The sequence below is a fragment of the Aythya ferina genome, assembly GCF_964211825.1.
Source record: "Aythya ferina genome assembly, chromosome: 18".
Lineage (NCBI taxonomy): Eukaryota > Metazoa > Chordata > Aves > Anseriformes > Anatidae > Aythya > Aythya ferina.
The window spans coordinates 10,239,205-10,254,406 of record NC_140317.1 but is presented as its reverse complement, the minus strand read 5'-3'; the positions used below and the strand labels follow the sequence as shown (position 1 = coordinate 10,254,406).

Below are 15,202 nucleotides of genomic sequence, written 5' to 3'. Positions count from 1 at the left end.
AAGTAGTTTGTTCACAAAATTTGTAAGACCATTTTTGCTGATATACTGCATTTTAGAGAGGCTTGTAAATTCCATTGGTATATTTTGCTAACTACTTCCTGGAAACAAAGATATCAGGTGCCCTTAAAGAAACGTTCTGAATGCTTTGAACATCCCAAGGTTTAAAATGATTTGCTTTACTTTTAGCTGGAACCAAACGTGAAAGGGAAGGGGGATTAAGCAAACCGAAGAAGAAGGGCATGCAGCCCTGGTGCCGCAGGATGCGGGCAGAGCAGAGAGCACCGAGCCCAGGAGTTCACACGCTCTCCTGATAGGGAAATCTGCTGGCACAGCATGCCAAAACAGAGCAACAACCCTGCAACCCCCCTGCCTCCCCAGTGGAAACAGCATTCCAGAATAAAGGAAACCGAGTACCCCACATGAAGGCTGACTCACGTATACCTATAGCAGAATATTTTGGTCTAGCTGCACTGAGAAATTTCACCGTGTTGATAAACCCTCAGCCCAGCCTTTGCATAGAGGAAATGATTTTCTTGCTCCAAGGTATGGCAGCATTTGACAAATATATGATATGTTGATGAGCACATTAGTCTGAACAATTTTAAACCATAAGTTTTCTCCTTTTTTTCTGTTATGGCTATAAAACACACTATTGATTTTTTTCCCCCTCAATATTTTAAAACCTGACAAAGAAAAACAACTGTTTCAAAATTTTTCACACGAAGGGGGACATTATTATATGACATTCTTTCCTAGAAATCTTTTAAGTTCTATTTATTAACAGAATTAATCTGATCATCATCTGGCTGACAAAAAAAGTGTTGAAATATGTCATCTTCAAAACATGTTTTGCTAATGAAATTTTGGTGTTAATTCAGGGGATATAACAGAATCCTAGAATCAGTAATGTGAGCCAAACAACAAATGTGGTTCCTCTGGCAAAAAAGCATCATTCTCTCCCTTTTCTGTTGTGGGTTTGTCACTGCGTGCTCTCCATCATCCATTTCTTTCCAGAATCTGCTTTTTGATGTGGAGTCCCCACTTGGCCATCAACTTCTACATTAAAGCGCTCTGAATATTTTGCAGTTCTGCAGCACTTTCAATCCCAGAATCCAAATGGATTTCATAAAGGAAAGAAAAAGAAAAGTTAGGATTTCATAAATAACCTCAAGGTATCTCTACAATGCAATCAACTTCATGCTAAAGCTGAGTCCAGCCAGTAACCACTGCCAAAAGCGTCAGTGAAGTTAGGTAAATGCCCTGACCACTTGAGTGTGCTGAACTCTGGGTTGCTGTGGCTAGATTGCTATCACAATGCAAGACAGCTAGTTTAAATTTAGCCTTAATAAGTTTACACAACACTTACATCACCAACACAGCTCCTGCATAGGCATTCTCAAGAGTTCAGCACCCAAAACCTTACTGAGAGGTGCCTTCTGAAGTGCCAGCAGAAAGCAGCACAAATGGGTTAACAGACATTGCAATTTAAGCAGCTTTTCCAACCATCTGCAGGGCATGAATATAATTGTGCTCTCAACTAATCCTGCGGTCTAACCCAATGGTTCCCAATCTTTGAAGTGTAAGTACATTACAGGAGAGGCATGGCACAGGGACCAGGTGAGCCGTGCTGCATTTGCCCCATGCCAGGCCAATTGCAGCGGCCTTGTACTGTGCTCCAAAGAGTGCAAGTCCTGGAAAGTTCAAAGCAAAGATATCCACCCGGCAGTGAGCAGCGAGCTGTGCTTCTGGAACCGCTCTCTGTGCCAACACTGTCGTAATCCCAACAGGCTCAAACTCAACAACAGCAAAAAGGCAGTGGCAGGAGTCACCTAGTTGTTCAGCGCTTTGTCAGACCACGTCTACTCAGATATTTGCTGTTAGATGTTGTAATTTGATGGCATCCAAACCAGTTACCTTATAAGCCACAAAAAAGGAAGTTCCTGAGCCAAACTTTTATCCTGATTCTATGACTCTGACAGCCCAAACTTTGACTTGCCCTAGGCCAGACAAATCACAGCGCACTACAGAATGCCAAGTACTTTAAGCATGTCTCAAACTGACCCAAATTGAGGCCATCTGAAGCCAAAAAGGGTTGCTCAGATTGGATTTTTAGGTTGTCAAAAGAAGCAAAACGTTCTTAAGTTTCATTTATTCTTTTTCACTAATGCTTAAGATACTATTAAAAAAATCAAGACAATCATGAAATAATAACAACTTAGAGTCAGGAATTTGCATTAACATCAAAATCATGTACTATGGTATCCACATCTGGATATCACTTTACTGACTAAACGTGAAACTTCTCCGAAAGCCAGTTGGTTTCTGTAAAAATGTATTTCTCCCTTTGAAAGGAAATAATAATTGGAAGGTCTTACAGGAAGTCACCCAATACCATAGAAAGGATATTGCAATCTGTTCCTCGATGTTAGTTTAAATCTATGTTATATTTAGCAAATGCCTGTTTTTCAACGACAGTCTTTTCAATAGCTTATATTAAGTCTTCAGAAAGGCTTATGCTATATTAAGAATTGCTTTGTCCTTAGATGTTTCTTTAATCATCTCCCATGGTCTTCAGCTTACCCTGGGTTGGATGTTGTTCCCCATCTCTAGTACACTTAGGATTCCACTTTCACCAAGAACAACTTTTTTGCCCCAGGCTAATAAAAAGCCAAGTATTTCTGCATATGCTCGTCTAGAAAATATGTGTGGTTCGTAAAAAAAAAAAAAAAAAAGCCCTAAATGTTTGAATGTTAAAAACACTTCTTTCTGCTTCCAGAAGCATATGCAGCAGTTCACCTTCCTAAGGATTTTCTGTTTGGATATCTGGCTTTCAGTATATTTCCATTAAGTCAGTGGTTTCAAAGGAAGATTTTTTTCAAGTACAATACTAATGATACTAAAAAAAAGTTCAAGATCTCCAAGCATAATATCTCCTACAATTTCTTCCCCAAGCTGACCAAATCTTAGAAAACATACTTAGAGCACTGGAGCTAAAAATTCACTGGGACACTAGAAAGGTTGTTCAGAATTCTCCAGGTTTATATGTATTTCGTTACATTTTGAGTCATAATGTCTAAATTAAGCCTATAATAGCTGAACACACATTTACATGGGGAAGGATTTCATACAACCCATAACCATTACTGTTCAAAAATTGCTGTTATCAACAGTTGAATTACTTCCACTAAACGTAATTTAGTTTAGTGAATCCATAAATTCAACAGCAGCATTTGCAGCGGGTGCTAAGAAAAAAAGCTGGCAAACAGCCTGAAACGTGTTTTTCAAATCTATAACTCAAGGAGGTATAAGACATAATAACTGTTGAGTATCAACATATTTCTGACTATATGGAAGACTACTCCACTGTCACAGGGCTTCTGTATACCCCATCAACCACTGGAAAGCTGGAGAACTAATAACACAATCTCCTAGGTGGCAAAACCCAACCTGTACCCCCAAACAATGTGACTTAACTATGCTCTATTTGCAGATCCTAGATAATAAAAGCTACCTCTACTGATTCGATTTGGATAAAATATTTTAGGTAGCATTTATACGTCTATACCTTTGACAGACGAGACTAAAGAATGGTCAGAAAGAGAATTCTGTTCCTCAATAAACAAACAAAAATAAAGGCAGACTTGTTCCTCGAGAGAAAAGTACTATTAAATGATTTATGAAAAGAAGTAAAAAGAACACACTCCAGATGATGACATAGTAAGGTCAACTTAACTTCATTATGCAAATCACTCAAATACAGAGGACAACATTAAGTGTACCATAACTGGACATCAGACAGGTCCAACGTGTAAAAATTCCCATTGTTTCTTTTTCAGAATTTAGAAAAACTGTAGGAGTTGATTTAAGTTTTTTTCACAAGTTTCTAGATTTAACAATGTAATTCTTTGTTTGGTACTAGTAAATGTCCTTACTAAGTAGAAAGGCATTTCCTTCTTCTACACAATTTTAATGAAGTGTTTTTGTTTTCAACCCTAGCAGATTGCACAGTTTCAAAAAACTTCCATTACCCATCATTACTCTGAAATAAAAAAATGTTTAAAAAAAATTGTAATTCTACTTGCTCCAGCAGGATTCTCTGCAGCCACTCTGAATCAAGGTGTCAAAGCAGCAATGCAACCTGAGTATTCAAAACCAGCAGTATCTTAAAGCTTCTTAAAAATATATATATATAAAAATATAATTTCAAAAATACTTGATTCCATTCATATTTACCAAAGACTTTGCATATACATGTAGTCTCCAGTGGAACTGGGAACATACTTCATTGTGTCCTTAACTGTGAAAGTTGCCATCGCCTTGTGAAAACCAAACCAAAGCCAGTGTGATGATGCTGGCCGTCAGGTGGTGCAGCTCCAACCTCGTATTTTTACCTTTTTTTCCAAGTACAGAAAGCACCAAGTAAAGGTGTTGAAAATATGTTCAAATATCTGAGTCACCATTAAAAGAAAGAGAAAAGGAAAGTTTCAAGTATTTGACTGAAGTGGATGGATTAGACTTGCCAAACCCAAACTTTTTATGCAGGCATACAATCAGCTAGAGGAAAGAGCCTGAGTCATCCAATACATCAAAGTCAAGGTCCAGTGAATGGAATTAGCAAGTGCCGTGCGAACAGGAATGATACCTGCATTCATCTGCCCGCTGCAGAACTTTTAATTACACTAAAACAGCTAGTAGCATCAGTGACTAAAATCCCCAGATTACCTTGATTGCTCTGTTATTATCTGTAATCAGCTGCTGCTTCTTATCTTCAAACTTTTGTACAACTTCCTGGAGCCGCTGTTCTGTGGCAAGCTGCAGCCGGCTGTTCTCCTCTGTCAGAGAGGAAATGGTTGCCTTAAGTTCAGCTATGATCTAAAAAGAAAACAGCATGCTAAATCTCTCGTCAGTAACAGGCATGTACTTTGCATGTTCTTATGCTTGGTGAAACATGGCATTGGCAAGCCCTGCTGCACAGATTGAGCATTTTAAATGAACATATTGCACACCAGCAAGTATGAAATCTCATACAGAGAAAAGGAATATAGCAAGCCTGCAGATGACAAAAATTGCTGAATGCAACATATTTGGAAGAGATTTCCACTACGACATTCCAAAATATTTACTTGTGAGAACAAAGCACATCTGTGATCTTCAGAATATAGGATGTTTCCAGTTTTCCACTGCACTGGAAGAGTTTTGCAAGTTTACAGAGGGATGGTGGTATTCAAATTCTAAAACGATACAGGCAGCCCGATATCATAGAGAAAAAGAGGCCCAAATGTACATACTGGGCTGAAATGTTGAACTTAATGGTGACGTTTCTGAGCTGCTGAAAGGAACATGCTCTGTTCAGCAGTGCAGTGGGAACCTGATTCAATGTTCAGGGCCCTTGCAGCAGACCTTTAGCATGGTTCACGCGTGACTTGTTGAAAGGTACTGGTTTCACCTTTTTGTCACTGTGGGTAGTCAGAACCAAATAAAAATCTATAAATAAGCCTGAAGGATTTTATGCTGACATGTAAGTAACTCACCAGGAAAGCACTTAAACATACAGAGAGTTACTGAATGTAATGTACATGTCCAAGCTCAAGGTTAAGCTGCTGTAGCAGGAAAATACAGTGTAATTCAGAAAACACCTGAGCACACAGCAGTTCAGGGAGAGAACACAAGAGCACGCATGCTCATGTGCTTGCAAGGGCTCCTCATTGTCATGGAGACATCAAACTATGCTAAGGGCACAGTTATTCACGTATTTATTTTAAAAAGGTGTTTTTTAAAAACAAACAAACAAACAACAAAAAAACAACCCTACTAGTAGGATAGGACTGATGCAGTAATACTCTACAAGTGAAGGTACTAGAATCACTGGGGAAGAGGAAAAGGACTTAAAGAAATAAATTCAAAGTTCTATTATGTTTTACTAGCCCTGAAGATCCTACTGCACAATGCAGCTTATGCGTAAAACCTACGTGGGTATATCCACATTTCTTTTCTAAAAACACACACATGCTAAAAAAGATAATACACCGATCAAAAGGAACACTATTTGTTCTTAATGAGATCAGTGGGCCAAAGGTTAGAAATTACCTGGATAGGTGCAACTCTTTACACCCTCTTTAGGCAGAATACAGCGGTATCAGCTGTTTTGCAATTTAGATCATCATTTACATGATGCAATTTGCACAAATTTGGCTTGTCTGGGTGTGTAACAGTGAGGAAGTAGGAGAAAAAGTGATGAATCATAGGAATGATTAAGACAACTTAAAGGCATGGAAGCCTACACCATTTTGTGTACATCCTGTTTTGTCACTTTTTAAAAGAGATAACTAAATAGTGAACCAAATAATATAACCAAAGTGAGACTTAAAGCTTTTACTGGGTTAAGACCCCAGACTAGCACAGGAATTCTGAAATGCAGGCAAGGGACTATTAGCATGGATTGATGGAGAAAGATCTGCTTTGTGCAGTACTTTTCAGAGAAAAAATCTGTTTACTTTGTATAAACTTCAGAGGAAATTTCTTGAAATATCTTCTCTGTGTGGGTGTTAAAAGTGAATGTTCCAAGAGGCCACAGAGCGTAAGATTAGACGGATGCTGTCAGCAACACAACCACAAGAAAAGTTGCAATTGACCTATTATTAATACTGAGCTAGAAAAAAACTATGTTCAAGTAACTTTAGGGATTTGATTCAAACCCACAAAAGTAAAGAAATTCAGACATCAGGGTGAAACTCCTTTATTGTGCCAAATAGCCCTGACATATGATGTATGTGTTGTGTCTGCCACAGAAAGCACAGAGGGATGCCAGGTCTGGTCACTGGGTCCATCTCTCCCCAATAAAGAGAACAGTGTATTAGTTACAGCAATGCCTAGCTTAAAAAAACACGTCTCCAAATTTTTCCATTTGAGACTATTCTACAGGCCAATAAATTTCAGCCTGACAAAATTTATTATGACATTTAGGTTAGATATTTATTACCTTGCCCTGTGCTACCTAGCTGTTCCCACTGTAACAATTAAAGCAATTTCCCTCGCCCCTTGTTTAAAAATTCAGAAATGCTTGAATTAGTCCATCTGTAACAAATGGACCAAGACCCACTTTTGTTCTGACAGTAAACTACGTCTGGCACAGACAGGCTGACTTTGGATTATGGTCATTAGGCACGACAATAGTATAAAAATGACAAACAAAAGGTAAAATGGAGTTAGCAATGAAAAGGATCTCTTTCTCGAGGTCTGACAGGCATGAAATATTACTTTTGGGGTCTTACAAATTTTCTGCTATTCAGGTTCAGATAGCAGAATAATATAGTTTTTGTATTTTATAAGACTCTCAAGAAATGACTAAAAAGGCATGTAGAAGAGGATTCTCTCTGATGGACTGCAGAATTGTGGAATTGGAGAGGTTGGGAGGGACCAGCTCAAAGCAGGGTCACTTAGAGTGGGCTGCTCAGGACCCTGTCCACTCGTGTCTGGAATATCTCCAAGGATGGAGACCCCACAAGGATGGACACACCTCTCTGTGTGCAAACAAATGTGCAGAAAACACACATTGATTTTTAGAAATATAATGTAACAATATATTTACCGATGATCCTGACAAATGCAGTCTCAAAGAATGCAGTGTGAAAAAACAGGGTAGTCCAATGAAATTTCTTGAAAGTAGCTAAAACCATAATTTGGGTCAAGTTTAGAGAGAATGAGACCCAAAGGTAGCTGAAAAGTGGAAATGAGGAGTTTTAAAATATGTTCAAGCATTTTGCAAACTTCAAGGTTTGCAGTTTCTTGTCATTGTGTCACTGATCACCTCTGTCTAGTTTGGAGGCTCCTAACCCCTTCATTACAGTGTTTTTGTTGATTTTAGAAGCGTGGTAGACTATTATTCCTACTGCTGAAAACACCTTTGAAAGTATAAGGAAGGCATTATGCAGTGGCTTGGAGGAATGAGAAGAATGACACCTCCATGTAAATCCTCATGGCAATTTTCTTATTATTCAAAGCTTAACTTCTGGTCGCATCTCCATCATTTTTCACACCTCAGTACTGCCTGTCAATCAAAAAAGCTGAAACATTTAAAAGTCATCCTGCTCTATCATTTTTGCATATATGCAAATTCAGCACACTTTCATCTTTCATGTTCTAAAGACTACCCTGAAGAACAAAAACTCAACTCAAAAACAGTTTGCTTTCAGGACACTGCATTCTTCCAAATGTTATTTTGGGCAAATATGCTGAACTGGCTGGGAGCAATGATAAACATCGAACCGGCCCAGTCGGGACTGGAGTCCTGTCATCAGCTGCGTGGGCAAACACCACCTTGTCCCACGAAACACAGCTCCTGATTATGCAAGGGCTCCTGCCCCTCCAAGCTGTGCTGTTCTACAAGGGCTGCCTGCTGGGGCACTCGGGCTTCAGTTCCCACCGACTGTGGAGGACTCGATCCTCTTGGGATATAAAAAAAGAAAGCTCAAAACAAAACAAAAAGGAAAAAAAAACACAACTACAATCATTTTTTCTAGTTAGTTGGATGTTCTGTATTTTTTCTAAGGTTAACATCTGTAAGAAAGTCTTTGTATGTTTGATTTGGGAAACGGTTGTGGCTTCTCTTGATCATAAAGCCCTACACTTAAGAGCGGGAGCAATTACACTTTTCATCAAGTCTCCAAATCAAATGAATCCATGGGAAGTTCCTCTCTTCTTGGTACCTACCTGCGAGGATTTAGCCAGCTTCTGACTGTACTCCTTTTCAACCTGCTTCAGCCGGCTGTTCGCCTGAAACACACACATGCACAAAAGGAGCCAGATTAGCTGGGACGAGGAACGTGTACAGACACTTTGCCACCGAGCCCTCCGCCTGGCACCTCATCGGCATGCCTATCACTGCGCCACCGGGCCCCGCGCCAGCTCCACCGCCCTTTTGTGGCAGCCAAAAAACCACAAGGGCTCGCCTTTGATCTGGGGCCAACTATTCATCACTTAAAAGAGGGGAGAAATTGTACCTCTGCTGCCAATTATTAGAAAAACATAAAGACTTCTGCGGATTAAAAAAAAAAAAAAAAAAAAAAGAGAGAGAGGGAGAGAAGAGGGAGCGTGCGTGTGTGCACGGCAGGGGGAGGCAGGAAGGCGGGCTCCGGTTTATCAGGGTGACTTCATCCCTAAACGAAGGGAAAAGGGAAGGAAAAAGTCCCAAGCCCCAGCCCAGGCTGTAAAAGGGTACAACACGACATGAACTTCATGGGGCAGCTCGATGTCTGCACCTTCCTTCTGTCCAGTTTCATGTTCCTGCTTTTTTTAATTTATTTATTTTTATTTTTTATAGGTTGTGGTTAAGCTGAAAATCAACCCCAGTGTGCAGCTGAGCCAAGTGGGATCTCTCAGACACACGGCTCTCCTTCTCCAGGCATTTCTTTCACAACCCAAAGATAAAGAACAAAACTGAGTGAAAACAAGGCTGCTTTGTCACAGCGGTGTCCAATCAGCAAATACTTTCATAATTCTGGGGAAAAGTAGCTCGTAAGGTTTTTCCCTCAAATGCTTTATTTTCAATAATAATTAGACAATAATAATTCAAAAAATATTTTCCAATTAATTTCAGGGGACAAGTCCAACTCATATTTTCCTTGTAAAGTCGACCCTGCATTACACGATAGCCCAGCATCCCAACGCTGTCCTCAGATGAACCACTCGGCGCTCTCCTGTTCTTGGCTCTCAGATTCGAGGACAGGTGTCTAAGGAAAATATTTTCTTAGGGGACAGGGTATTATGTAGCTGAGTTCTGAAGCAAATTTAAGCTGATTAACTTCTCAGAATCTCTCTGACCTCATGTTAAAATCTTTGATCTGTCCTCCTTAGTTTTACGGCACAGCACCCAGCACCCACTCCTTCAGGGCCAGCACGTGGCTTTGGGGGGCCTCCAAAGCCTCTGAACCCTGCTTGGGTCCAGCTGCAAGACTGAAACCCTGGTTCTGCAAACACGAAGGATTTCGGTCAAGCAAATAGTTTTATTGATTTTGCTGGAGTACAATTTAGGGGCTTTAAGTTGCCGCCAGTGTTTGTGAAGCACTGCTGCAGAGCATGATAGGGCTCACATCACCTCATGCCATCCACGCAGTTGGTGGTGCAGCTTAAAATAAGCATATTACAGCCAGTTAAAAATAATCTTAAAGTTTACATGATACTGCAATTCAAGATCTTAAATCCCCTCAAATTCCGAGATTATGAAACATGTGGACGTCTCTATATTTCATATGCTTGTTGGTATTAAAAAATAAACTAAAAAAGTTGATCAAAACCATTATCGAGTACGTGCCTAATTTTCAAAAACACTTTGTTTTGTTATAAATAGAAATAATGGCACAACATACTGGTTTAAGATAACATATACAAGAATTTTGGAGCACCAGACAAATTAAATTCCATTTTTTCTACACCTATCATTTACAGTCAGCGACAAACAGTGTAGGGGCTCACATATTGGTGTGCTGCATAACTAGAGAGCCGTAACACAGCAGCAGCTATGTCAGACAGCTCTGTCCTACATTTCTCTTTGTACTCGGGCTCACCCATGTTAACACTCTTTCCACTGTATTGTCATCCAGCTTCAGATTACACTTTACCAGCACTGCCTATCACAAAGTGATTGAAAGTGCCAGTTTATCTTTAGGAAAAATGTAAAAAATAAATGACAGTAATAGATTAAATTACTGCTACTCTCAGAAAGCAGAGATACCAGGCAGCAAGGCGCTGCAAAGAAGATCACATTACAGCTGCTCTCACTCAGCTTGCCTGGGGTAAAAGTCTTCATCTGTCATGAAAGCAGCTCTGTAACCTCCTGAACCCATACAAGAAATCCCAATATATAACAAAAATACACCCCTAACTTTCATAAGCAAATTACAACTTGTTTGTTCACACTGCATAGGACCAGGACAACCTGAGCTGGCCATGATAGAGCAGGGCTGAAAAGAGAATCCCAGTTTTATTCCTAACTGAGAACAAAGCAAGTGCATTCTGCCATTTCTTTTAAGGACAATTAAAACGCTTTGATTTGTAATGGCTTTGACAAATTCCAATTTGCAAAATGTTTTTAAGCTGTCTCCAAGTCAACAACCAACTACAAATTCTTGCATTTACTTGCCACCACAACATCCTTATTTGAGGGGCCTGATTTCAGAGGTACCAAAACTCTCACAGGAGATAGCAAACATTGGCTAAAAACTGTCTAAAATTGGCTATCAAGACTTTATGGACATCTGCTGACTTCAGCCCTTCTCTCCAGATCCGTAACACCATACAGGTCTTGCATCATCACAAGCTACACAGAAGGCAATTTCTGCAAGTTGTATCCCAGTGGTCAGCTGAAAAGATCTAATTCGTGGCAATGCACAGGAACACTCTTGGCCATTAAGTTCTTTTAGTGCAGAAATGCCAAATTTCTTCCTTTTTCAAACCTGCAGCTAAACTAATTTAACACCTTCAGGCTACCAGCTGTTACTTTGCAGCCTAGGGAAGCATAAACCTGGGGCACATGTAGCACTCCAATATATATATATGTATATATCCACACACATACATATATAAAGGGATTTTTACTTACAAAAAATGAGCAAAGATTTACTGCAAAGTAAATACGTGTAGCTGCACACAGTGATCACAGCTGAGGATTTATATTACATTTATCTTGACAAACGAGAAGGTTAAAAATGGCATGGTGTACACAAGCAGCAGGTTCCTGGGCTCCCTTCTTTTGTAGCAAGCTGCTCGGCTCGTGCATTGTATGAAGCACGGGCTGCCTCTGTGTTCCTTTAAGGGCATTCCCTCACTTTCAGGTTACATGCTATTTCAGAAACATAATGAATAAAAATCCAACTGGAAGGTGAACATTTGGAAGGTCAGCCAGTATTCATTAAAGTCTAACTCTTTTTATAGCAATGGGCAGCACTGCAAATATAGTTAATGGTCTTAAACTAGTTTTCCGCGTGTGAGAGGTAGCTGTTGAAATTCACACTCGGCAAAAACTTGTCAGAAGTATCAATTGTAATATCCATTTCTGTAATAAAAAGGTTTAAATTGGATAAGCCATAGAGGAATCCCACTGATTCAAAAATTAACTTCTGTTTAGTTTCACACAGTTAATACGTATTTTAGCTAAAATTATCTGATTACGACAATTTTACATGCAGTTACTCTATATTACAGAGTGAGGACTTTTGCATTAAAAAGATTATGTCCTTGTTACAGTTAATTGGTTTTAAAAACCAACCATAATTCTATAACAAGCCTTAAAGCATCATATTGTGGTTGCTGAGCAAAACTGCACCGACTTCAACAAAACATTTCACGTAAAAATTAAAAATGGCATTAGCACTACAGATGTGGTATCTGAATTAATGGATGCTATTCGAACACAATCTGATGTTCATTTTTTCCTTTCATGAAACACAACTGTTACTAAGAAAAAAGTAGCAAAGGATCTACCATGACGGGTCCGTACTCCAAATGCATACCATGTCATGCCCTAATTACGGAGCGTCAAGTGCTGTTTTTAAAGTATTAGATGTATTAGAGGAGACTCAGGTCTAATTCCACTTGATGGAACTTGAACTTTTGCTGCGTGCATTACAGGCAACCACCCGCTGAAGTCTGACCTGGGGAAGTCTGTGCTGAAGCTGCAGAGCACGAGGGTGACCGTGCACACCATGTGCTTGCAGCACGTTGCTCTCCCAGGGGTTCCCTCCTTCGTGGGCAGCCTGGGACAGCCCAGGACCAGCCAGCTGTGGGTTCGGCCACCAGCCACGTCTCAGCACACACGTCCTGCATAGCAGCTGCCCATTCTGAGGTTTTATGGACACCTCTGGTGCGACAGCAGCTCCCGCAGCACTAGGGGGTTTGCAGGTACGTGAACAACTTCGTCGTTCGTCGGCATCTAGGATGTCTTGAACGTTTACCAAAAATGCAGCCATTAATTTTTCAGGATGGTATAAACCTGTGCAAATCTTTCAGCTTTGGAATGGCAATTTTTGGAAATTAGAAATATGCTTTCAGTTATGCTACAAAATTAATATGAAAATGAACTTCTGCAACCCAATGCAGGCAGATCTGTTAGAGTCAAGCACACCTAGTGAAATCCTGCTCATCCATACAAGAACCAGTTAAAGTCTTGTAGTGTTTTAATTTGATTTCAATCTTACCAATACAAAACCACCAAAAACCTCACAAACACAACTCTTGTGAAGTAGAGAGGTACACATACACACCCATAGTCACTAACAGAGAAGCAGATTTAAGGAATCTGTTTAGGGTACTGGCTATGAAATAATCATTTTTCAAAATGCCTGCAACTAACTAAATGATGGCCATACATAAGCTGATCCTCCATAATTAGCTAGATAAAATTGTAAGCAAACTGGGGAGAAAAAAAAAAAAGGAAAATCAAAGGGTAGGGGAAGGAGAAGAAAGAAAATTTGCTCCAGGGAAGAAGCAACTGTTCTCTGATGTGCAGCAAAGAATTTAACATCAAAGAACTAATGTAAATGGGGCCCATTTACCTTAAACAACAACAACAAAAAACCCCAAACCAAAGCAAAAACAACAACACGAAGCCCACCACCAGAATATTTCTATTTAAGTTTGACAGCACTCTGCTTTGTACCAAAATTCAAGATTATGTAATTTGACAGATGTCAAAAGAAAATTACCTTAAGAACGGCTAACTATAGCAATTTTTATTACATTAAAGTGCTCCATATATCTCTTAAAACTTCAGAGATCAGCAGATCACTTTTTAAATTCATCTGATTTTACCTAAAAGTTTCATTTCTACCTCAAATCCTGGAACATGTATTTTTCCTTACATGCCTCTAATAATGGCTTCCTATTCCAATAACCTTTTTCTTTCTCCTGCTCTCCCCACCAATCAGATAGCAAATGGAAAGCCAAATCTGTGTAACAGAGAAAATAGCATACCAGTTCCAACATGTAATTTGAGCCACCAAAAAGACTATTAAAACTAGTTCAATATCCAAAATGATGTTCCAACTCAGGATATTCTATGATTCTATGATTCTATGTTAACAGAATAATTAGTCAAGTACCGAAAGACTTCAAGGCTTTCCAAAATGAATGATAGAAATCCCAATCTGTCATACTCACAAATCCTATTAATATTCTATTTAACATTCTGCTTTTGTAGGTCTACAAATCTTTTTCTTCCTTTTTTAAAAAACATACATCTTCAGGGAAAAAAAACAGTCACCCTCTCATTCATGTGCCAAGCACTTTTCATTGGGAAAAGAAACACAAATGAATAGGAACGGATTTGACCCTCTATGTTCATGAAGAATTGCCTTTCTGCAGTGTATTGCAATTCTCTGCTTAATGGGGGCCTCCTGAAAAACTGCTTGTGCAATTTGTGCCTTAGGAAAACTCTTATTTCCAGTCCTTTCATTTGAACCAATGGCATACTTTAATCATTCTGAAATTAAGCACAGAAATTAAATACACCCAGTTAACTCTTCCAGTAATTCTTCTGTGAGACTCCAACTTCACGGTGGCCAATGCCAAAGTTGTATGAACCTTACACTACAGCGTAATTACTAGCTTCACCTAAATGGATTTACTAAGTACCTAAATATTTCCCAGCTTCACTAACAGTGACTTCTATTCAGTGCTGCACCTTACCTAAAACCAACTGCATGATTTGGCCCAAAACACAAGCCCTGTATACATTACGAGGCTTTAAAACCAGATTAATACTCTAGTCTTTCCATATGAAATTGTTCAACGCCTTAAGTTTATGTTATACGAAGAGAGTCCTCATGTATGTGTCAGGAATTTGAAGGACAGACAGCAAATTATAGTTTAATCTGAAGACGTACTGTGACTTTGGCCAGAAAAGCTTGGAGGCAGATGGCTTTTATGTTATGGCATGGTTCCTTCTCCTGCTCAGCATTCCTGTTTGATGAACTGAGTAAACCTAGTGAAGATGTTGAGAATGAAACACTCTCCGTGCAAGGATACTGAAACCTAGTTTTCCCTCGGCTATGTACTTGAACCTAGTACTCTGCAAATACGTTCCTGAATTATGATTTTAATATCTCCTGGCTTTCTTCTAACTGAATTAAAATGGTTACTTAAACTGGGCTTAAGACATTATATCAAGAGCGGTGGCGTTTTGTTTTTCAGAGCCTTAATAGATAAAATA

The 15,202-nt window shown here is 39.4% G+C and overlaps 1 protein-coding gene across 2 annotated transcripts in view; it reads right to left on the bottom strand.

Annotated features, from left to right (window-relative positions):
• CEP112 (centrosomal protein 112) overlaps positions 1-15,202 on the bottom strand; it is a 161,707-nt gene that overhangs the window by 38,770 nt on the left and 107,735 nt on the right. Inside the window, exons 22-24 of one of the 2 annotated variants that reach the window (XM_084492550.1) lie at positions 8,710-8,772; positions 4,723-4,872; positions 760-1,096 (exon numbers count right to left, since the gene is read on the bottom strand). In XM_084492550.1, the coding sequence (XP_084348676.1) occupies positions 980-1,096; positions 4,723-4,872; positions 8,710-8,772 (330 nt within the window). In that variant the 3' untranslated portion in view covers positions 760-979. Of the gene's footprint in view, positions 1-759; positions 1,097-4,722; positions 4,873-8,709; positions 8,773-15,202 lie in introns of those variants that run through there. The other variant, XM_084492549.1, reaches the window with a different exon arrangement.